General features: G+C 50.9%; 1 protein-coding gene across 4 annotated transcripts in view; it reads right to left on the bottom strand.

The window, feature by feature from the left end:
• Window positions 1–136: 136 nt before the first annotated feature.
• ALPK3 (alpha kinase 3) overlaps window positions 137–23219 on the bottom strand; it is a 32654-nt gene continuing 9571 nt past the window's right edge. Inside the window, exons 2-14 of one of the 4 annotated variants that reach the window (XM_059482548.1) lie at window positions 23078–23116; window positions 19822–19943; window positions 13339–13456; window positions 11329–12328; window positions 5767–7606; window positions 4799–4946; window positions 3623–3750; window positions 3340–3375; window positions 2948–3222; window positions 2542–2630; window positions 2091–2308; window positions 1850–1898; window positions 137–1699 (exon numbers count right to left, since the gene is read on the bottom strand). In XM_059482548.1, the coding sequence (XP_059338531.1) occupies window positions 1378–1699; window positions 1850–1898; window positions 2091–2308; window positions 2542–2630; window positions 2948–3222; window positions 3340–3375; window positions 3623–3750; window positions 4799–4946; window positions 5767–7606; window positions 11329–12328; window positions 13339–13456; window positions 19822–19943; window positions 23078–23116 (4384 nt within the window). In that variant the 3' untranslated portion in view covers window positions 137–1377. Of the gene's footprint in view, window positions 1700–1849; window positions 1899–2090; window positions 2309–2541; window positions 2631–2947; window positions 3239–3339; window positions 3376–3622; window positions 3751–4798; window positions 4947–5766; window positions 7607–11328; window positions 12329–13338; window positions 13457–19821; window positions 19944–23077; window positions 23117–23219 lie in introns of those variants that run through there. The other 3 variants (XM_059482546.1, XM_059482547.1, XM_059482549.1) reach the window with 3 other exon arrangements.

Raw genomic sequence — 23219 nt, 5'->3', positions numbered from 1 at the left:
CTTGGGTTCTGGCCCCAGTCCCCCTCTTCTCCCCCACGGGACATGGATAGAACACAAAGTCAACCCAATGTACTTGGGTGCAGCTCTCCCAGAGGGACCACAGTGCCAGGGAACAGGCCAGTCCTTTTCACTTTATTGCACTCGAGAGCAGCCAGTCCAACGCAGCCGCGTTCCGTACATCGGTATCTTACAGCCGCCCAAGGACAAAGGACCTGGAGCCCAGAGCACAGCATGCTCCCAGCCCGGCCCCTTCCCTCCACCAGGCTGCACTAAGCCACTGCTTGGGACCCCATCCTGCAGGGTGCAGGCACCCAGCACCCTCCTGCAACGCCCTGAGGAAGCGGATGCTCTGCAGGGTGAGCGAGCAGACAGCTCCTGTGCCTGTCCATCACTGCCTCGAGCCAGGGGCAGCAGGATTTGGAGTGGGTACTGCCAGCTGCTGCTGGAGTCCAGCCTGTGCCAAGCAGGGGTGATGCTGAGCACCAGATTGTGCTGTGGGGCTAGGGCATACAGGGTCTATGTATGGCAGGGGGCAAGGAGCAGCGATTCCTGTGGGATAGACACCCCCATATACCAAGGCAGAGCCTGGTATGGAGGGGAAGTCGCCCCTCTGCCCTGCTCCCTGGTATCCCATGTGAGGTAGAGCATCCTTACCATAGCACCAGCCACCATCCAGAGCAGCACAGCCACCCAGCAACGGGGTGGGAGACTTCCCTGGGAAGCAGGGGAGGGCAGGGGTGCAAAATCCCAGCCCTATGCAGCTGCTGGTACCAGTGGCAAACACCCTGCCCTGGAACCAGCCAACACCCCAGAGCCCCACACCATAGCAGAGGAGCCCTGCAGCAACTGCTGGAACCCTCTGCAGGAAAAAGGGTGTGCCAGGGCACTGGAGACTGCCTGGGCACTGGTGAGGGTCTCATCCTTGACAGTGGTGGCAAGGCTTGGCCCGGTCACTTTATGGGGTCACAGAGAGGGACATGAGGTGCTGGGAACCACGAGGGTGTCCAGGACTTCCAGTCTGCTGGGAAGCCAGGCAAGGACATTCTCCCTCAAGCCTACAGAGCTCCAGGGAGAAGCTCTGCCCCTGCCTTAAGGAAGGCCTATGGAAAGTTGAGAGAGGAAAGCGAGTCCGAGCGTGGAGAGGCCCTCGGCCCCACAGGCTCCAGCAGCAGCTCCTGGAGAGAGGCACTGGGGAGGTGGCCTGTGCCTCACAGCCCCCTGGCCCGGCCCAGCCACTCACAATTAGCACACACCACACAATGCAAGCGCTGCGGGCCGGGCAGGAGAAGGCCACTGCCAGGGTCTCCCTTCCCCACTGCTCACGTGCTGGGCCCAGGCTGGGGGCCAGAGCAGGAATCTCAGCTGCAGCAGCTCTGACTACTGTGGGCAGCCAGCTCTGTTGCTCTCTCCTGACCTGGGTTTGCAGGCTGTTGAGGCCTCCCCTGTTTCTGCAGCTCTCCGGGAGCTCTTGGGGCTCACAGAAGCCTTGCGGGCGCTCTGAGGACTTGTCAGCACCTTCTTCTGGAGCTGGGGGCTGGACTGGGCAGACTTCCTGCCCAGGCAGGGACTCTTGGAGCCCTTGGGCTTGGCTGGCTCCAGCATCTTCAGGCCCAGGATGCTGCAGTAGTGATTGCACTTGTGAGCGGCCGGGAACTGCTCCAGCAGGGAGGGAAAGCAGCTCTCCTTCAGCCCCTGGTACCTGCCAACACAGCTATCCTCAGCTCCTGCTCTGCACCAGGAGATGTCACCAGGGCAGGGAGGTGAGGATGGAGCCTGACCACGGTTACCCCATGGCAGAGCTGGGGACAGCCAGGGCCACCACCCTGCTCCAGAGCTGGAAGTCACTCACCCTTTCAGGTTGGTAGCGATCCGCACGTTGGTCAACTTCCAGCCCACTCCTGTAATTTAAGAGGACAACCAGTCTCTGTCCAGGGAAGGACAGCCACCAGTACCAAGGACAGGTCATTGCCCTGGGTAGAGGGTTCCATGGCATGGGGTGGGAGAGGGGCAGGAAGGCAAGCCTGGGGCTCTTTCTTTCCAGGCTGGAGGAGGGTGATGGGCCATGGGCGCCACACAGGAGATCCCCTTACCTTCCATGTCAGTCACGAGGATGTTTCCATTTGTCCACTGGTAAACCCAATGCTGGAAGGTGCAGCATTTGAGCACAATCTCCGAGGTGCCTCGTGCCACCAAGCTGCCATCTCTCTCAGTGACACAGTACTGCTCACAGGGCCTGCCAAGGTCCTCCTCCATTGTGGCATAAGGGATGTTGTTGGCCGGACGATAAATCAGGTACAGAGGAATTATCCTGTGTGGGAGTTCACAGACAATGTCAGCATGGTGAGCTCCCCTCCTCTGCAAGTGGAGATTCACACCACAGTCTGCAACCCTGGTTTTTCCCTTCCTCCCAGTATCCCTTCCATTTGTGGGAGTAGAGTGCACTGCCTTTGAGATGCCCCAACACCCACAGGGAAGCTTCCCACTGTCCCTACAATGCTCTGCCAGGGCATCAAGCCAGGGGAGGTGCAGCACATCACTTACTCAGGCACCGCTCCAAAATCAGGGACTGCTCGTGCCTCAGCAGCAAAGATCTTGCAGTACTCACGACTGGAGTTTTGGACTTTACATTCCTGGAAGTGCAAACAGAAGAGTCAAGAACCTGTTCCATCATGCACGACTGCCTCCCTGGGACCACTGCCAATTGTTTCCCTGTCCTGGTGGTCAAAGGGTGATGGGAAAGTCCTGGGCAACTCCACATTGCTCAGATGGAAGAGCTGAAGCTAAGAATGGCAAGGACATGTCCAGCCCCCTGGCTAGAGCACCCCAGAGCAATCCAAAAGTGGAAGGAAATAGCAAAGATGGGCACAGAGCTGGGGACTGTCTGGGGACCAACTCAGACACAGGTGGGGAGGGAGAAAGGTGGATGATGGCCCACAAGGATGCCCACCTGGATGGTGATATCATAATTCTTCTCGATGAGGCTGTTCTCATTCTTGGTCCCAAAGACGATGAAGTTGTGCACTTTGATGACACAGGTGTGGCCGGACTCGAAGACGGGCTCCAGGCCGTAGATGGCCCTGGCACGGCAGGCCTTGCGCAGGAAACCGGTGCCCACCTCCAGATCCTCGCTGACCACGCGCCCAAAGAGCTTATCCCCCCAATAGCCTGCATCAGCCAAACCCTTGGCAAACACCATGGGTGTCATCTCGATCTCCTCTCCAACTGGTGGGAGGAAGAGCTGGTGAGGAGGGGACAGCGTGGGCACGTCCTGCTTCAGCCCCAGAGCTGCCTGCCCCACTCAGCAAGGGGCAGAGTCACAGCTCAGCACGTGGCCCTTACCTTCAATCTCTTCCCGCAGGATAAATCCTGACAACACTAGAGGAGACAGAAAGCAAAGAGGTGTCAAGGTCCTGCAGGATCCCACCTTGCCCCATGCACTTGCACAGCTAGGGATGGCAGGCAGGATGGTGGGAATCAATTGGCACGCAGAGGCAGAAGCACCTCACTCACAGAGGCGGTGTTACAGAATGTGCCAAGGCTCCCCCACTGCAGCCTGGCACCAAGCCTTCTCTGCAGTTGCCCACACCCAGGAAGCTGTGAGGGGCTTCTGAGGGCTCCTCACCTTCTGGGCTGAGCAGGAAATCTGTGGAGTCGGTGCCGTACTCGTTGCTGATCACACACCGATAGACCCCACAGTCCTTCTGGGATGCCTGCACAACAGCCAAAGCTGCCTGGCCCTCATCACCAGCACTGCAAAAGAAATGGAGCATGGCCACATCCCTGTGTGGTGTGGGGCCACACAGGAGCCCTGTGACAGGCACTGTGGGTGGGCAACATCCTGCCCTTGGGGGGACGGAAGAAGGCTACAAACAAAGCCATCCCAAGGGCAGCCCAGCTGCTCCCCCAGCATGTCACAGCACCACGAGTCCTGCCCTGTGGTTTGTACTAACAGAGATGCTTATCCTCCACACAAGCCCTGCAAAATCTGTCCAGGATTGAGCTACAGACTGATAAAGGTACTTGTCCCTGAGTGAGGCTGGGTCAGGGCTTCGCAGAGAGAAGAGGTGGGACCCTCATCCTGAGACCCACTCTGCTCTGGTTTGCTGGAAGGCAATAGCCACTCCTTCCCATCCCCCCCAGGTCAAATATCTGCCCCAGGAGACAATTTCTACCCCAGAATCACCTAACTTACCATCTACTATTATAAAGGGAGCTCAGGGGACACCAATGGCATCAGGCAAATCCTAACTGATGTGGATGATGCTCCTACACAAATCCTCTGGGTTTGGGAACAAGCTGCTCCTCCTCAGACCCAAAAGATACAACCAGTCACCCAGCTGTCTGAATATGCACTATCAATATATGAACTATCCCTGTGCAAGGGCAGTGCCCAGGGATAGAGAGGGCACAGCCAGAACTGTTCTCTCCCAGCAGTGGTTGCATGGAAGACCCTCCCAGCTCTGCTGAGAGGCTGCCACCCTCACATGGATCCTTTGGGGTCCCAGTTTTGCAGTTCACATCCAGCTCTTGACTTTTGCGATGGGCATAACACCTTTTCTGCCCTCCACAAGGTTTGGGTACCCAAAGCAGACACTAGAGATGGAGCATCACTAAGATAAATTTGTCAGCAACTCCCCATCTGGGCAATCCTTCCCTGTGTGGACACTGATATGATGAAGTGCACAATGCACTGTGCCATGCACTGAGATTTCCATGCTGCCTTAGCAAGAGTGACACCTTCACTCAGAAGGGCAAGGAGCAGGATGTGACAGGTGACAATGTGGAACTGACAGGTTACCTCCTTTGGGCTTCAGCCACAGGGATCTCGTCCTTGTACCACGTCAGCTTGGAATCACTCAGTATATTGAAGAACTGGCACCAAAGTTTCAGGTTTCCTGATGCATCAGAAAATTGTTCTGCCCTGATCTTACGGACCACCTGTGGAGCTAAGGATGCAAAAAGATGGGTGGTGAGACACAGAGTGCTGGCTGCAGCTCTGGGGACAGCCAGCCTACACCCACACTGCTACTCAGGGTTTTGGGCATCACGTATAACTCTGCCTTCCCAGGGAAGGTCTCAGAGCTCCACTGGGATAAAGAGATGGGATACAAGTGGTACAAATTTGCTCAACGTTGCAGCACTGCAATACCCAGTGAGGCTTGGCCAGAGGAACGGCAGAAAACCACCATGGAGTATTGGAGGAAACATTCATTTACTGAAGTAGGGATTTATCATGGTTACCCTTTGCAAGAGTGCTGATTCCTGTGAAAGTATCACCTGGTTCCCTGATCCCCAGGATTATGCCTTTTTCAATTCAATGCCACAAGGAATCAAATTAGCACTGACCACAGATGTGGAAGAGGAGTGTGTGCCCTGTGATGCCCACTGAATCATGGAATCACAGTTTGGGTTTGAAGGGACTTTAAAGACCACCTCTTGCCATGACACTTTCCACTCAACCAGGTAGCTCAGGATCCCCAGCCCAGAACAGAGAGACCAAAACCAAGAGTATTCTATGATCCCTCGGGTTGGGGAAGCCCAGGCTGTAAGAAACAACCAGTGTCAGACCTGCTGCCTCTTGCATTCCTCATCCCTCCCTGCACTGGGATAGAAGTCTCAAGGGAGACTTTTGGCTTTCACACAGCCAAAGGCTGATGCTGAAAACCCTACAAATGTACAAAGCTCATGTGGCTCCAGCTGACTATTACTGGCTCCCTTTGTAGGCAACAAGGGAATGAGCTTCATGGGGATTCTCTCTTCCCTCACCTTTAAATGGGTTATTAGTACTCTGGGACTCTGCTGGCTGTGCTTCTGGCTTAGCATCTCCAGGGACCTCTTTGTCACCACCGGTGTCACCTGCAGGCTCCTCGTACAGCTTAGGAACCTCCAAGGTGTCCATCTTCCTCGTGAGGGTTGGAGAGCACTGCTCTGAGGGAGAGGATGGAGCTGGGGCAGGAGAATGCAACAGGGATGCATTCTTCCTGGACTGCCGTGGTGAAACAGTCGGGCTTCTTGTGTGGCCCAGGCTCTCTGGGGTTGCCTCCTCCTCCAGCCCCACCTGTTTGGGTTTTGGCAGGTATATTTTGCGCCGGGCCCCCAAAGCCAGCTCTTCTGGTGTGGCACAAGGTAGCACTGCCAGAGGGTCAGCAGGGCTCTCTTCAGAGCTCACTGGAGGCGAATCAGAAAGATGAGGAGCCACTCCTGCTGTGGGCACGCTGCCCACCACGATGGAGGGCACTGAGAGTGGGGGTGGCCCCTCAGCCTCAGGAGCTCCCCAGGTGCGTCTCTTTGGAGGCACAGGCCTGCAAGCCAGCATCTCCTGGCTGGTGACAAACTCCTCATTAATCATTCCTGTGATCCGTCTGGATGTCCTGGGGGTCAGAGGCAAGTTCTCTGCTGTCTGGAAGAGCTGGTTGTTTTGTACTTTTTCCAAAACTTTCCTTGAGGTGCGAGGGCTGAGGCCAGCAATGCCTATCTCTGGGATCATGCCTTCCCCTGCATTCGGCTGCTCCGTGTCCCCAGAGTCAGTGTCCCCTTTTGTGCCATCCTTACTGCTATCTGACATTTTTAGAAGTAGCAGCAGGTAGTTCTTTAAGGAGGAAACCAGGTTTTTGTGCTGCATTTTCTCCTCCACAGACATCTCCTGAGATCTCTCGGAGCCGGGCAGGACCAGCGGTACCTGTGACTGAACCTCAGAGGCTCCTTCCCAAGTCCCTGAAGATGCTGCTGGCTCCTGGCATGGAGCTGTGGCTGTCAGGAGTCCTCCCTCCTTCCCCTGAGGTCCCATGGGCACTGGCTTGGCATTCTGCTCTGAAGCGATGGCTGAAAACATCTCTTGTGGGGCAGATCCAGCTGTCATTGTGATTTCCGTTCCTCCTCTGGCAGGAGGCAGCAGCTGGGCTCCAGATGGGACCTCTCCTGCAGTGGCTTCCACCCCTGGGCTTCTCTGAGATGCCAGCAGTGCCTCCTGAGCCCCTGATGGCCTCACTGCAGGAGCAGGGAGGGGCTCTTCTTTGGCAAGAGGAACTGAAGCAGGAGCTGCCATTTCATTTTGGGTGTTCTGATGGCCCAAAGGTGTCCCTGCTGCCTCCCTGTGCACAGCCCCAAGACATGGCTCTGCTGCTCCACTTCCTCCTGTCCTCACACCAGGATGGCTCCCAGACAGCTCTGCTCTTGCCTCTTTGCTCTTCCCATCCTTGACTGTCTGACATGGGATTTGTTCAAGAGCAGTGTTTTCTCCAGGTTCTGGAGGAGTCAAATTTTTTAGCAATGACTCTTCCCCACCTTGGCTTTTGTTCTCTTGATTTAACAGTCCTTGCTGAGTCTCTCTGTCCTCAAGAGCATGGGAATGTCTTTCTGCCTGTTTCCTGGGGGACGGCTGCTCCTTGCCAGACTGAACATGTTCTGGAGAACGTGGCGGTGGCTTTGGTGGCTCCTGAGGCCTAAACCGAGGATTTGTCCTTTTCACAGGCCCCCTGCTTTCCTGGCAAGCAGGCACCTCTTTCCTGACCTCCTCTAGCTTACTGCCTTGCTGACTGGTCTCTCTGGCTGGACTGGACACTGGATGCTTTAGGTCACCAGGAGACTGTCCAACTCTTGCTGCAACCTAGTTAAAAAAAAAAAAAAAAAAAAAAAGGAAGGAAATTAGCATCATGTTACTGCCTGGGTCTGTGCAGTTGTACTTGTGGGCCACCTGTACCATACAGCACTGCCCAACTTCTTGAATCATGGGAATTACCCTGATACCAGTGTTACTCTGTCATCCAGGGTCTTCTGTTTCACCATTTTCCCACAGGAGTGGGTCCCACCTGTCAGGCTGTACAAAATGTTTCTTCTTTCAATCAGCTTCAGCCCTTCTGCCTTTCAATACCCCTGCTGTGCAGAAAGGCAAGAGATCTGCTTTTCTAAATCATTCAGTGGCTTTTAATCCAATCTCCTCTGACTGTGCCTTCCCAAAGAGCAAAACTTTCCCATTTTTACCAGCCACTGCTGACACCTTGCATAATTCCCCTGATGTTTCCGCAGACTGAGTGCTCCCCTATGTGCCCTGTGAGATGGGGGCAGCTGGCATGTCACACTCTATCAGGATGAGGCTGCCCAAATGATTTATAGGGAAACCATACACCCTGACGTTATCAGCACCATTCAGCCATTCTGTTTCTCTGACGTTTGGGAAGCTCAAATGTTTCCGACCGCAGCTGCACCCAGCAGACGTGTCAGCAAGCTGCCTGCTGTGATGGCCAGGCTTTGTCCTGAGGAGAACTGCCCCAATCCTCCAGCCAAGGAGCACAGGCTATTGTTGTAGGAGAGGCAGTGATAGGGTGGTGCACACTCTGGGAGCATTACCAGGACAATGGCACTGGGACAGGGCATATCCACAATGGGACCCTGTCACCATCACATTTTCTGAAAAATCCTCCTTGCCCAGGGTTTCTCTCCTGGGAAGCTGAGAAGCCTCAGAGAAAAAGGAAAACAACATTATGTCATTTGCTTCTCCTGTGTCTTGCTGCTTTGGAATGTGGTTGCAGATTTATCTGACACATTGAATTGTTTTAAATTAACAACCAATCATGGTCCAGCTGTGTTGAGGCTCTAGGGAGAGTCACGAGTTTTTCTCTATTATCTTTTAGCCTTCTGTCTGTATCCTTTCTCTATTCTTTAGTATAGTTTTAGTATAGCAGAATAGAATAGAATAATAAATTAGCCTTTTAAGAATATTAATTAATTAACATAATAATAAACTAGCCTTCTAAGTATCTTGTTAAGCCTACTGTCTGTATCCTTTCTCTATTCTTTAGTATAGATTTAGTATAGCATAATATATATGATATGATATGATATATGATATGATATAATATAATATAATATAATATAATATAATATAATATAATAATTAATTAGCCTTCTAAGTATCTTGTTTAAGCCTTCTGTCTGTATTCTTTCTCTGTTCTTTAGTATAGATTTAGTATAGCATTCTAGAATAGAATAGAATAGAATAGAATAGAATAGAATAATTAATTAGCCTTCTAAGAACATGGAGTCAGATTCATAATTTCCTTCCCTCGTCTGGAGACCCGAAAATACCACAGGACCCCCTTCCAGCCTGGAGGATCTGCTGCTAAGGATTTTCTTCTGAGGTTCTTGACTTGAGCCTTAAGCCCCCCAAAATGAACACGATGGGAAAGGAGGGCTGTGGCACTTAAATCTCTGTTTTGTGCTGCTTTTGCTTCATTGGTAGCTTGGGGAAAAGAGGAAAGGTAGCACTATTCTCTCAGCAAGCCCCTTCCCAAGAAAATAAATAGAATGGTTTGAGTTGGACGGGATCTCAAAGCTCATCTCATTCCAATCCCTGCCATGGGCAGGGACACCTTCCACTATCCCAGGTTGCTCCAAGCCCTGTCCAACCTGGCCTGGAACACTTCCAGGGATCCAGGGGCAGCCACAGCTGCTCTGGGCAACCTGTGCCAGGGCCTGCCCACCCTCTCAGCCAAGAATTTCTTCTCCATATCCCATCTGACCCTGCCCTCTGACAGTAGAAAGCCATTCCTCCCTGTCCTGTTACTCCATGCCCTTTTTCAAATTCCTTCTCTAACTGTTAGGGCATGAATATTGAAGGGTGGAAGAAGCATCATTAGAGGCTGTTCCTACCCATAAAATTCAAGAAATATAACCAAATCATCAGTTTAAAATTTAGGCAAGAGTGATTACCATGCAAAACTAGTTTCTTTGCTCTTGTAGAGGATGATGTTCAGATGGTACACTCTGGCATTTTGCTACAGATAAATCCAGCTCAGAAGAGAAGTCCTGACCATAAGGCCCAGATATGTCCCAAGGCTAGGAAAACACTCACCTATGACCTTTCTTTTTTAAGAGAGAGAATAAAAAAGAAATAGACAAGTAACCCCTGTCCTGAGGGGTGAAAATATCCTGAATCTGCCTTAAGGCTTTAAATCAGCTTATTTGCTCTCACAAAAGCTTGAGGACTTTCCCCAGCAGCACCAACAAGCTGAAGCATTCAAATTCAAATCAGAAGCATTCCCTTTTGTCTCCTCAAAGGCACACCAGCTGACAAGTCACAGTTTTCCCTCTGTGAAGCTTTTAAAGAGAAAAAAAATCTTGATGCATGTCAAAGGCTCAGGGATGACAGCCCAAGCCTGCTGCACACCAGCATTTTCCATCTTTTTTGAGAACCAGAGCTGTTAAAATGAGCACAGAGGGGAGAAACAAATGGCTTTGCCATGGGCTGGTTTGAACAGCAATAATTTCTGCAGCAGTATGTGATCCTGGTGGGTCAGGATGAAGATGAGTTCACAGCACTGTGCAGCAGCAAGGCCAGAAACCAGGTGAGCACTACAGAACACAGAAAAGCTGCACCCACCAATGGCTAACGAAATTTAAGAGAGAAAGAAAGGATTTTTGTTTCCACTGGAGCACCCATCAGTCCCTTATGCATTGTGGATTTTTCCACATTCTGAAATACATGCATTACCTACCAAGTGAGAGGTGCTGCACCCAGAGCCTTGTCTCTGCTGAAAGTGTGCACCTACCACAGCCCAAACTCCAGATCCTGCCAGCACCTGCAAACTGGACTCAGAGAATCCTTTATGATAGAAGGGGTCATTAAAGAAAAATGGGGGGAAATTAGTCCAGTAGCTTCCAGTGTAATATTTTCATGGCAAATACTTCAGGTTAGGTGACAAAAATAGCAGCTGACTAAGAGATGCTCTGAGGGTCAGAAGCAGGTGCTGTGCCCTAGCACTTCATCACCACCAAAACGAGTCTCCCAACAGAGTTTTCCCAATAGGGATGGGTGAAAAAAATAGTCCAGACCTACTGTATACACGTTGCACTGTAAACAAAACTGGAGGCCCTGAGGGTGCAGCTCACTGGTACCTCATCTGCATGGGGGGCTCCTTAACTAAAGCTGCCTTGTTAAACTGAGCAGATGCCATCTCAAGGCACTCACTGACAGCTATAAATACCCATTCAGTGCTCCCTGCCGACCTGATCTGCAAACATTCCGCATGAGGTCAGCCTGCTGATTAAACCGGAGAGCCCCAGGCCACCGGGACCAGCTGCTCGAGTGGCCCCGACTTACATCTCTCACCACCTCAGCTGACATTTGCTTGGAGATGGGGTGGAAGCTCTGCTGTCTGGGCTCACAAAATCCAAAGAGCCCTTGTGGGTGCTTTCACCAGTGGAGACCTGCAGAGCCTGGGCAGCAGATCCTGTGGTGTACATGGAGCCTCCCAGTGCCACAATACAAATGCACAGCACAGATATTTTCTTGTTGCCACCCCTGCGTTGGCTGCTGTCTCTCCTAGTTACCTCTTTGTTTCCCTCCAACTTCTGTTCTTGCTGCTGGCCTCTCTGGCCCTCCAACACCTCAGAGGCCAGTGGAGCATCCTCTGTCTGTCTGCTGGCTGCCACAGGCTGCAGGGCAGCCGGACTCCCGGCCTCGTCCTTGGCTCCCACCTCCTCCTTCCCTGCTGCTGGCTTCACTTGCTTATCAAAATACATGTCCTTTAGAGAGAAGTACATGTCATCATTGGGTTTAATGTCCTGTTTCACAGCTTTCCCAGACTCTTTGAGTTTTGGACTGGTTTCCACTTCTTGATCACTTGCTGCTCGCAAACGCGCGTTCCTGCGTAAGGGGACAGGAGGAGCAAACCTGGGATTTGAAGATTGATTGGCCCTGTCTCTCCCACTTTCTTCTCGCTTAGAAACCTCCTGTTTTGGTGCTGAAGGAGCCTCCACCTTCTTTTTCTTTTTAGCTGCAGAGTCTTTTGCCCCTGGCTTGGTTGCCAAGTCCTCCACTGTCTCATAGATGTACGTGAGAAAGCTGTTCCCATTCTCCTCCCCACTTTCCAAACTGGCATCTCCATTGGTGGTCACCTCTGCTTTCAGAGGTGCCACCAGTTTGTTTGGGAAGCCTGGCACCGCACTGAGTGGCTGCTCCTTTGTCTCAGCAATATCCTTGTGTAACCTGGACTGTGAATCTGCCACGTGCACTTTGGCTGTGTCTTCCTTCTCCCATGAAGAGTCTCCTGAGCGGAGGTTCTGATCTTGAGCCAGCCTCCGCTTCCTCTGGAGCCGTTCAGGGCTCATTCCTTGCAACTTCTCCACCTCCGCATTTTCTTTTCCTCGTTTCTTGCCTTGTTCTATTTCTTGCATCTTTTCTTCAGCCTTTCTCTTGATTTTGTCAAACCACTTCTGATGGATTTTAAACTCTGTCATGGTTCCCACTTCCAGCACACCGGAGCAGGACACGATGCCTTTGTTATTTCTAGCTGAGGCCTGGTAAATGCCTGCATCCTCTTCTCGGCACCTGGAAATCAAAAGCTGTGTGTGAGACCTACCCATCCTCCTCAGGATGCCCGCTGGACACACAGGCATGCATGTTCTCCTACTTCTTGCTCCACAGAGTCCAGAAGATGTGGCCCATGAGGTGCCCACAGGACATCTGGAGGCCTTGGGCTGGCCTCCCAGCCTGGCTCTGCCTGCTCTCCCCTTTAATAAACAAGCAAGTATTATGATAAATTTGTTCTAGCTCCACCCTGGGCTGTAACTCTGGTATGAGGGCTGTGATGGAGGAGAACAGGCAGCACCAGGCTTCCCAATTGTTCTTGGTCAGAATTCTCTGCAGGATCTTTTCCTCTCAGCTCTACACAGCCCACAAGACATTCCTATTCTTCCTCTACCCTACCCTATTACCAAAGTCTTCCCATCCCGTGTCACAGGCACCACAAGCACCTGCCTGCATCCCTACTGGCACCCCCTGAGGACACCTGACCCACAGAGATCCCTGCTCCTGGAAGAGGTGAGCCAGCCTCTGATGGACACCTGGAGCACAGCTGGGGGAGCAGAAAAGCTCAGGCCACAAGCACAAGGATGGCAGGACTATCAGCAACACTGATATTCTACATTTTCAGTCAGTGCCACACCTGATATACCAAATCCAGGACTCAAGGTGTGCCTGGCTCTCCAGAAACTTGATTCCCTGAACCATCATCTTGGAGGCAGATAGTGCTTTCCCCTTGTTCACCTTTGTCAGACCTAATCCTCAGCACTGGAAGGCTCCAGAGAGAGGGACTCCTTCTTCCCTTCCTCTTGCTTCCAGCATGGCAGCTATCCCTGGATGCAGTAATGGATCTCATACTGGTGTGACTGGGGAGCCACAGCTGGAGGGGACGGGCCAGCTCTGAACTCACAGTGGGGAGCAGAAGGGGCCAGCCAAGTGGTGGGGAGGCTGTCACTGCTGACAGCTTATCCAGCCTCTGAGAACACACCCAGAGCTCCCATCAGCAAGCCCAGGCACCCTGCAGCTCCTTTACTCACTTGTAGAGCTGCAGGGTGTGGCGGTTTCCATGACGGAATATCTCGTACTTGGGCAAGCCACAGTAGCGATCCATCTCCTCATCATCCTTGTACCATGTCACCTCAGGCTGTGGGTACCCTGGGGAGGACAGGGAGGGGACATCAGAGAGTGAAACATTCCACACAGAAGCACAGACAGCGTGGTATCAGCAGCAGCACACCAGCACAGATGCTATTCTGGGCTCACCACGTTCCTAAATGGCACAACAGAAACAGTGGAAACTTAATGGGCTTATCTCAGACTTTTATCACTCCTAGGAATAGGGCTATTTTTGAGGAAAAAATCCCAGCACTTCATTCCTGAACAGAGGGAGTGGATCACACGCTCGTCTCCTGTAACGCTGGCTGGGAGAAGGTGAGCATGCCGTCACTTTTATGTGAACAGGGGTGTTCTGATGGGGCCAAGGCTATGGCTGGACAACAGGCCCCTCCATGGAGCTTGCAGCATTTTGCACAGTGTCACAGCCTGTAAGTTGATCTGAAACTTTCCACTGAACAGAAACAACCTTGATTGCATCACAGTCAGCTCAGTGTCCTACAAATGTCACTTGACAACAGATGTCACCTGCCTTTTCAGTAGAATGACATCATGATGTGTGTGACTGGCTGGCTGGCAGGCTGGCTGGGCACACAGCCACGTTCTCCACCACTTGCAGAGGTGTTGGATCAGCATGTGAGTCCCATATGGACCAGTGCTAGCCACAGCCCCCACTGCTCACTGACAGCAGCTCTAGTTCACATTAAGTGCAGTTTTCATGCAAAGACTGCTCAAGCCAGCAGCCAGCAGAAGTTCCTGCACCTCACTCAGGGCTCACCACCCAGCCAAGCTGACCCTCAGGGCACGGGATGAGAGTGTCAATGATCACATCCTGCCATGGGTAAAGGCTATAGGATTGCTCAGGAGCTTCTCTGCTGCAAATGTCCGTGCAGGCTTTCTGTGGAGCCAAAGAAAGGAGTCCAGCACTCTCCTCAACAATACCAGACCCCAAGGATCACCCACAGCACCCCAGAACGTGGCAAGGATCAGTTCCCATGAACATCTTGGGCATGGGGGTCCCAACCCAATGGCTCTGGAGTAATGAGAAAGCAGGAACAAGGTGCTCTCTGGACATCAAGCCACAGGTTTCTAGGCCAACCAGGACCTCAAATGTCCTCCTTGCACCAGCCAAAGATGTTGTCAGCCCATAGCAATGGCTGAGCCCAGCTTACTCCTGCTCTCATGAAGGTCCTAGAGCAGGACTGAGAGTCCAGGAGCAGAGACTCATCAGCAGGAATTCACCCAGGCTTTGGCCAATCCAATATGCCTTTGCCCAGAAAAGCAGCATATGCCAAATCTCCTCCTGTACTGCTCTGGCTCCCCTGTCCTCACCCCCTTGCCTGTGGTGGCTCCTCAGTGTCCACTGGGACCAGACAGGGCTGGGAAGAGAAGTCTCAGCAGCTTTTCTTTCCTGCTCTCCTCTATGAGAAGCATCAACTCCCATAGCCCAGACACCCACAGACTGGATTTTACCCTATTGTTCCTCCTTCTCTAAGGTCTCTTACTCTGCACTGCCCCAGCATCCCTGCAGTCTGTACATCTCCCAAATGTTTTGCTGCCTCAATCCTCTCCCTCTGCTGCCCTCAGCAGCTTTGGCTTTCTGTTGGGTAGTGCCTCATTTCTCCTCTTCTACAGGAAGCCAAGCCATGACTTTCTCCCAAAACCCTTCCTGCAAGGCTCTCTGTTCTCCACCTCTGCCCCACTTTTGTCACAGCCCATTCCTTGCTGCTGCCCTGACCCCCCAAACCAGTTTCTAGAGACATGCAAAGCCCTCAGGTACTGGTGGCTGAAGAAAATGAGCCCTAAACTGCAACTGGAGAAAGCTATGAGAGCATTCCAGAGATGGGATCACCAGGGATTGACTGCTGCTTGTATTTTTCATAAAATAATAAATATTGGCAGCAGGAGCCTGGGCTGAATGAGCCTGTGGTGAATTCTTTCTGCTCCAGAGCTGACCAAAACAATTTTCATACACAAGCTCAAACTGTGCCCAGAGCAATCCAACCCTTCCCAAGGGCTGCTCTGCAAGCAAGATCTTCAGAATGCCCCCACAGCCCATCCTGCAGGGAGCTGGCAGGTAGATTTTCCTGACAGCCTAAGAAACAGCAATCACAGCCTTTCATTCTGGGAACTGCCAGCTGACAGTTTCCAAGAAGCTCTGTGATGTCCCCCCCGCCGTGGCCTCCACAGCTGATTTCCATTCCCAGCTGACATCTGCTGGAAAGGAAAGAGCTGCCATTGCAAAGAGCTGCCATTTCCATCGAGGAAAGGCTTTTCCTCCTGCTAAGCTTCAACTCCCTGTGACTTGCAGCACTCGTATCCTTGAGGCTGCCTGCTCCCTCTGAGGAGCCATGGCCACGAGAGCTCAGTGCCAGGCCAAGCTCACACTGCACAGTGTCACCAGTGTCACCTGCAGTCCAAGAGAGCTGCAGGCAGGTTCTGGCTGGATCTGCATCTGCAGGCAGGCGGATGCTGAAAGGATTCCCACCTCCCACGCAGGTACAGTGGCCCCCGCTGCCTGTCCAAATATCATCCATCCCTTCCCAGGGGCTGTAACCAGAGCCAAGATGGAAACATGCCTGGGCAGGGATGAACCTCCCTGGCACAGGGAGGGGAGCTGCTCCTGATGCTGCTGACATCCATCTTTGGGCTGCTGAGTGAATAAATTCCCCCTGTCCAGGGTGGGGGTTAAAGGAGTCAGGCATCATTCCCTGCACGGTGCATCCCCTGCAGGCACAGCATCCACAGCTTGCCCAGTGGGATGAGGGCTCCATCCAGGGATGGAGGCACCATGACACACTCCCAGATCCACACTCATCCATCCCAGCCCTGCCCCTGCTGCAGCCCCTCCGTGCAGCTGGGCCCCTGCAGCCCCCAGGCAGAGCCTGCAGCTGCAGACAGAGCAGCCACCCAGAGGCTCCACATCCCCAGCATGTGTGTGTGTGCCTGCCAGCAGCACTGCTCCAGCCACCACAGCATCCTGGAGACTTTTCAGAGCAAGGATATTTTTTTTCATGGAGATTGCCAGGTTTAGATCAAACATTCTTTTTCTGAAAACTGTCGAAATCTGAGAAGTCTTCAAAGCTTAGTGACTGTGACCAAAACAGTTCTTAAAATATCTATCCAAAACAGTTCTGAATATATCTATCCAAAACACCCAGAGAAACTCTATTTCAAGTTGCTTTCTTTTTTTTTTATTTTTCTGGGGGCAGGAAAGGAGGGGGAGTTAGTCTTCTGAAACTTGGGAAGGTGATATGAGTTCAGAACCATTAAACAATATCCACAGTTTCTGCTCTACCCAAGCTACATACACATAGGGGCTTCAACAGTCTTGGGAATACAATTCCTGGTAAGATGTTACCCTTCCTGGCTTCATGGATTTAAACCCCTCCAGCACACAAGGACAAGGAAGCTTCTAGCAATGCTGACAGGAGGGACAGATACTCCCTGCAGTAGCTCCCCATGCACTGTGAGCAGTGCTCATTCACCATCCTTCTCTTGTCCTGGGCCCTAAAGCCAAAGCTCCTCATCTCCCAGCAGCTGCTCTCTGCTCTTGCAGTCACTATCCCATCCCCAAACCCCTCTCACAGCTCCTGCCTGTCTCCTGACATCCTTCATCCAAGCACTTCAGTCTCGCCCTTCAAACATTTCCCTCAGGGTCACCACAAATGCAGCAAGTGGAACTCCTTTAACCTGATTAAAAACTGCATCCATAAGCATGTGACTGTCTACTCAGCCTACCCCAACTCTCTTCCCTCAGCCATGGGCAGAGCCCTCTGCCCTCTCTACTCTGCAATAAAACCATGGAGGCACTGATGGGATCAAGCACCTGAGACAGTGATTTGTGCAGCCAGATCAGAGGGTTGAACCTGGCTGAGGAGGGCTGAAATGGCACTGAAGAGGCAGCTGTACAGCAGTGGGCTGGTGCTGACATACAATGGTCTTGGCTAGATCCAGCCATCACCTGTCCTGGCTGCACTCACTCCCTAACAAGCAGCCAGAGACCTGGCCTCTCCATCCAGCTTCCCCCATTTCATCCGCTGACATCTCTCCTTCCCAGGCAATGCTACACAGAAGCAAATAAAAAGCTGGAAAATCCTTGTGGCAGCACCTCCATGAAGGGCCACTCTGAAGAGAGAAGCCCAATATCCACCCACTGCAAATGAGCTGTGATGACCCTTGAGACCCTGAAGTCCAGACAGACCCAGCAAGGAAGGTGCACAGTAAATGGAAATGTTCTTGTTTCCTTTGTCACATCCTTTTGAGAACAAAGGATGAAACTAATTTTGTCTGAAAAAAGAAAACATCTCATATCTGATGCAGGATCTGACCCAAAAAAATCAAATCAGACACAGCAGGGACACCAGCAGCAGGCTGAACTAGGCATCAGGAGGAAAGGAAAGTTTGTGCCTCCACACACAGGAATCTGCCTCTGCCTGACCTGCTTTTTTCCTGCCTGCACCACTCATCACATTCTGGAGATTGGTTCTTCAAACACTTGCATCCTTCTGTGTTCCTAGGACAGCCCAGCAAGTCCTAGTCAAAGTATTCCCAGATGTTGGACTAGCCTGTAACTCTCATTATTGATCAAGAAAAAAAAAAAGTAAGATGCTATTGTAGGTCACACGTCCATATTTGTGGCTTGACCGTCAAAACAGGAGCAGGTGACTGTCTGCCCTTTGCCTCCATCAAAGTGTCCCTGGCCTCCAGCCACAGTGCTGGGGCTGAACTGGTTCCACTCTGGTCACTGGCCAGGGATGCCACTGCCATTTCCTTGCTCCCAGCAACGCCTCCCAGTTGAACACAAACATCACGGCAGGGCAGGATACCTGACGTACCAGGCAGGCTGTGCAGCCAGGGCATGCCCCACACCTCCTGCCCCCCTCCCAAAGAGATCCTGAGCTCCTAAAGCACTCCACAGGACCACACACAGGAGATGCCCATCTGCCAAAGGTGGTCCAAGAATGATTTTAAAAATGTTTCCATGAAAATTTCTAAGTGCACAGAAGCATCTCCCCAACCTAGTTTACCAAGCACAAAAATATTGTGACATGTGCTGAAAGAGACTCATTGACAATTTCCTATACTTGAGCAGGAAATGAGGCCAGTACCAGGTTCAAGTTTTCTGCCTGGTGCAACACACCAGGAAGAGATGGGATTTGTTAGAAGGAACCATCAACCTCAGAGGTGCAGCTGGTGGAGATTTAAGCCAGTGAGATAAGCCAGGACTTTTACTCCAGATTTCCCAACACAACTAAACATTTTCACACCTCTGACACTTGCAGAATGGCATGTTCCATGGTACTGCACAGTATGTCAAGCTTTTGTTTCCAGAAAACTCAAACTGGGAAGAGCCCTTCTAATGACTCCCCAAATAAAGTGGTTTGGAGGCATCTCCTAGCAGCCCTCTTTGGGTCTAGAAGCAGCAAGAAGGGGTCTGCTGAGGTTAAGCCTCAATAAAATCAATATATCAGTTGTACCCCTGCAAGTCAGAAGGTCAGCCTTCAGAACATGGGAATCCATGAGAGAAAAGCCAAGAATTCATAGCTGGCAGTTCTCAGAGGGACTGAGACTGTGCCTCCTCATTTCCAGCCTGTTTCTAACAGCAAACCAGACTTCCTTAGGAAAAGAGGCTCACTGGATATACTCTCCTCCTCCCAGAACTTGCAAACTTGTTTGTAAGTGTCTCTCACTGGAGTGAGAGACTTAATTGGAGTAATTAATACTAGTGAGGTCAGGAAGGATCATGGAGTTGTTAACAAGTACATTGAGAGAAGAGGTTTTAGTCTCCGTATTTAAAGAACAAAATCTCATCACCAAAGGAGCTACTTGCCTCTACACCAATGTGCTGCCATGCCACAAGGCCTTAGCACCAGCCTTCTTTTTCAGCCTCTCCCTCCTCCTCCTCCTCTTCTTGACTTAACCCCTTCCTGCCCAACGGGAGGTTTTAGCTCATTGGGCAGTGACCAGCTTTTATTTCAGATGTTGACAGACACAGAAGTTCATCACAGATACAAATGTAGCTGCGCTCTAACCATCTACAGCCAGCAGTATTGGTTCCAGCAGGAGAGCCTTAGTCTTCAAAACTGCACATTCCTCAGTAATGGAGGTCAGGATTAGAGAAGCAGAGATTAGGACAACAAAATGTAGCTGGTCCAAGCAGTAACCAGCATATCCCATTTTCTGGTCTTTCATTTGCCTTGTTTGAGATGTTAGCTTATGCCTTTGCCTCTTTACACACTCAGGTGCTTCCCACCTCCCTCAAATTGAAGCTAAAATCACCATGCAATTGCTGACCCTCTGCTCGTGGTGGGCTTGTTATCCTTGTTATCACTTGCTGCAGAGTTTAACTGGCACAAGTCCAGCAGGTGAGGCAGGACCAGGTTATTCACTGAAGACACTGTTACCTGTCACTATGCACGTGAACTTAGCATCAGAGTCCTCGGACACAGCACGGGATTTGATAGTGGTTTCAAATAGTGGCTGTGTTTCCTCCGTCAGCTGAGAAATGATTGCGCAGAAGGTGCTCCTGGAAGATTCAAGAAGCATTTCTTAGAGATAAAAGCACCAGAAAAATCAAAGGGTCCACCTTGTGTCTCACCTCAGCAGCCTGTGTTTTCATTGTCCATGCCCTCTTCCCTCCCATCATCCCTACACCTGCTCACAAGCCCAGTTCAGTGCCAGGGCATTGGATTGATTTCTCCCTCCTAAATGTCAATTTAAAGTGACATTTGGGAGCCATTCCCTTTGTCTTAGCTCTTAGGGCTACTGGGGCAATGAATGTCAACCCTCTGGATGAATGAAGACCCATTTTAGCTCTTGATTATACCAAAACATCTCTTTGGCCAGCCAGCAAGCTTAGAGCTCCACCTAACAAAGTCAATTCTCAGTTCTGAACCATAAATGTTTCAAGAGATGTTCTGTTCACTGGGATTTTCTTTTATTTGTGAAGACTTTGAGTCATTTCAGGCCAAGTGTGAATTGCATGTCTCCTGAACACAGCAGCCCTCTTAGAATGAAGAAAAGCTGCCAGCTGTGGGACAGCTCACTGAGGAAGCTGTGAGTCTGGCTAGCAGCTTTCTGAACCCAGGAATTAGCTGGAAAGGAACTCCCTCATTAACCCCTTACTGCTGCAGGTAGGCACTCACACTCCCTACTCCAGGAGTTCATGCTGGGACACCCAAATAGCCAGAACTATCCTGACAGTGCAATCTGTAATGCTCAAGAGCAGACCATGGTGTTTCAGCACTGTTCAATGAGTGCAATAAATCACCATATTCATCCAACCCTGCTGCAGCATCACTGAGAGAGGTCCCAGAAAATCTGGGCTTTCTTAAATAAAGGGAAATTATTGAATTTCAAATTGGGTTTTCATTCAGATAATTCTGAGGCTCTTGGAAGGGAAGAGCTTCCTATTTCATTTTTCCCTCTGCAATTAAAACTCTACACATTTACAACATGAGAGGGGCTCCCAAGGTCTCAAGTGCAAAGATGCTGGGAGAAACAGCTAATACTGCAAGAGAACTGGTAGCTGGCAGCTCTATTTATATAATTTTCAGCAGTGAAAGACATTCCTTAAACAAGTGATCAGCTTCCAGAAGCATGCAAGGGGTGGAACAGATGCCCCAACCACTCGTGACACAGCTGCACCATGAGCAGAAGGGCTCAGAGTGTGTGGTGAGGCTTCCATGAGGAGGACCCCAGCCCCACAAGCAGCCCCAGCTTGCAGGCAGGATGCTGCTGCTGCTGCCACTAATGCTCTACCTGCTAAGGAAGCAAACTGAGTCAGGACAAACCAAAAATCCCACGTTTAGCATGACCCAGAGGGGGCAAGTGCAGTGACAGGGACTAAGCACACGTGGCTGAAGGTGTCAGGAGAGCTTACAGCCACAGCAACTGCCTGTTTTATCCACCCTGAAAACTTACCTGGAGGCTGCAATGTCATTATTTTCCCTCTGCCTTCCTGCAAGAATGGGTTTGTAAGAGATGCAGGGAGATGAATCCCTGAGTAACAACCCACTGGGGCAGAGCAGGAACCTCACCCAGCTCCCAGGCACCTTGTGCTGGATGAGGGTCAGGACAGGGGAAGCTTGGGATGTTGCAAACCTGATTCATCTACTGAATGAGGGTTATAAGCATGGTGTGTATCCAAACACATGTGTGGGGTGGGATAAAAATAACAGATCCCACAGCTCAGACTCTTTTCTGTGGAAATCAATCGTTACTAGGACACTGGTCCTGGTAAGCAACTCTTCACTCAACTGTGGGGCCAGGAATGGGCTGTGGGAGTCAAAAGCTGTTTCAAACCAGAGCAACCTTCCCAAATTCCAATCCCAGGAAAAAAAAAAAGCCCATTTCCACGGAGCAAGGCAGACAATCCAGTACAAGGCAGTTACTGGTAGGGTTCTGATGCTCCCTTCAGTACAGATTCCCTCCCCATACCAGTAAATGCCTTTCAGAGCCACATAAAAGAATTTCCCAAGCATCAACCAACATTTCATACCCCAGCAGGAGGGCAACAGGATCAGCATCTTATAACCAAGTGATGCACACACACAGAGTGGCTCTTGGGACCCAGTTTAATCCCAGCACCATGCCACCAGCAGGCAGCACCGGGAATAAGTCTGGTCCACTCAGTGCAAACCCCACAACCTGGTGAAATACATCCAGCAAAGGCTACTGAATGCTTTGCAAAGCAGCTGTGGTGGAAGCTGGGAGCCCCACAGGCTCAGCAGATGAATCAGGGACTTGCCCAGTGACACCTGGCAGGAAGCCTGGAAGGTCTGTTGAGTCTTTCAAAGAAACCATTGTGTTGGTCACAGCAGGATTTCAAGGCTCTGGCACTGTGGGGCTCTCAGCCGACTCACTCCAGCTGCAAGGAGGCTTGTCCAATTCAAATTGCTTTCTAAACCAGTAATTCAGGGTATTCCAAGAACTGGACACAAAGCACTAGTCACTTTTTCTTTGGGCCTTCCTGGAGCTGCATCTTTGGGGCAGAAGAGACCCCTTGCAATTCAGTAGCCTTTTCAATTAAAGAGGGATTTCCATACAAAAGCCTGCTGGAAAAGGAGATTTGAGAAGTGTATTCCTCTTGGTATGATTTTCTTTTTCTGACTTTTTGGTTAGAAATCCCAGAGCTATAGAGGTGTTCTGGAGAGGCCTTTCCCTCCATGGTTAGTCTTCTACCTGCCACTCCAGCAAACCAGAAATGCCAACTGATTTCCAAATGTGTTCTTTTGCCAAAGGCAAAGTACAGCTGTACAAGTGCCTTTTGGGGCAAAGTCCAAGTGAATGAGGATCCTCACAACAATGGCAGGGGGAAGAAAATTTTTTCTCTGGATGTCTCAGGGCAGTCACATCCAATTTTTAATGTCTCTGTATGGAAGTCTCACTTTAATATAAAGAAGTAGCTGAATAGCCATCCTTTGGCTAAAAAAGAGGAATATTTCTTGCACCTTAATACAGGAATTATGATGAACATTCACTTTTCTTTCTGCAGTTCAAGCAAATATTAGGGATCAAATCACGCAGAATGAGGCTGTTAGATCACTTCAGGGCTCTTGACTGATTAATTAATTAGTACCAAAGCATTACAGGTTAATGACGTGCAGACAGATTCAGAAAAGTGTCTGGTCAGAGCAGTTTAATGCAATGTAGTTTTACCTTCCTAAACTGGAGGGAGAGAATCTGCTGCTTGATAAGCTAAGCAAAAAACAGCATAAAAACCATTAGAGAGAGAAGCACGGAAAGGAGCTGAAATAAACAAACAGTTACAGAGACATATTAATGATGAGTCATTTTGCAG

Source organism: Ammospiza nelsoni, chromosome 14 (genome assembly GCF_027579445.1).
Source record: "Ammospiza nelsoni isolate bAmmNel1 chromosome 14, bAmmNel1.pri, whole genome shotgun sequence".
Classification (NCBI taxonomy): Eukaryota; Metazoa; Chordata; class Aves; order Passeriformes; family Passerellidae; genus Ammospiza; species Ammospiza nelsoni.
This window is presented reverse-complemented; position numbering and strand designations above follow the sequence as displayed.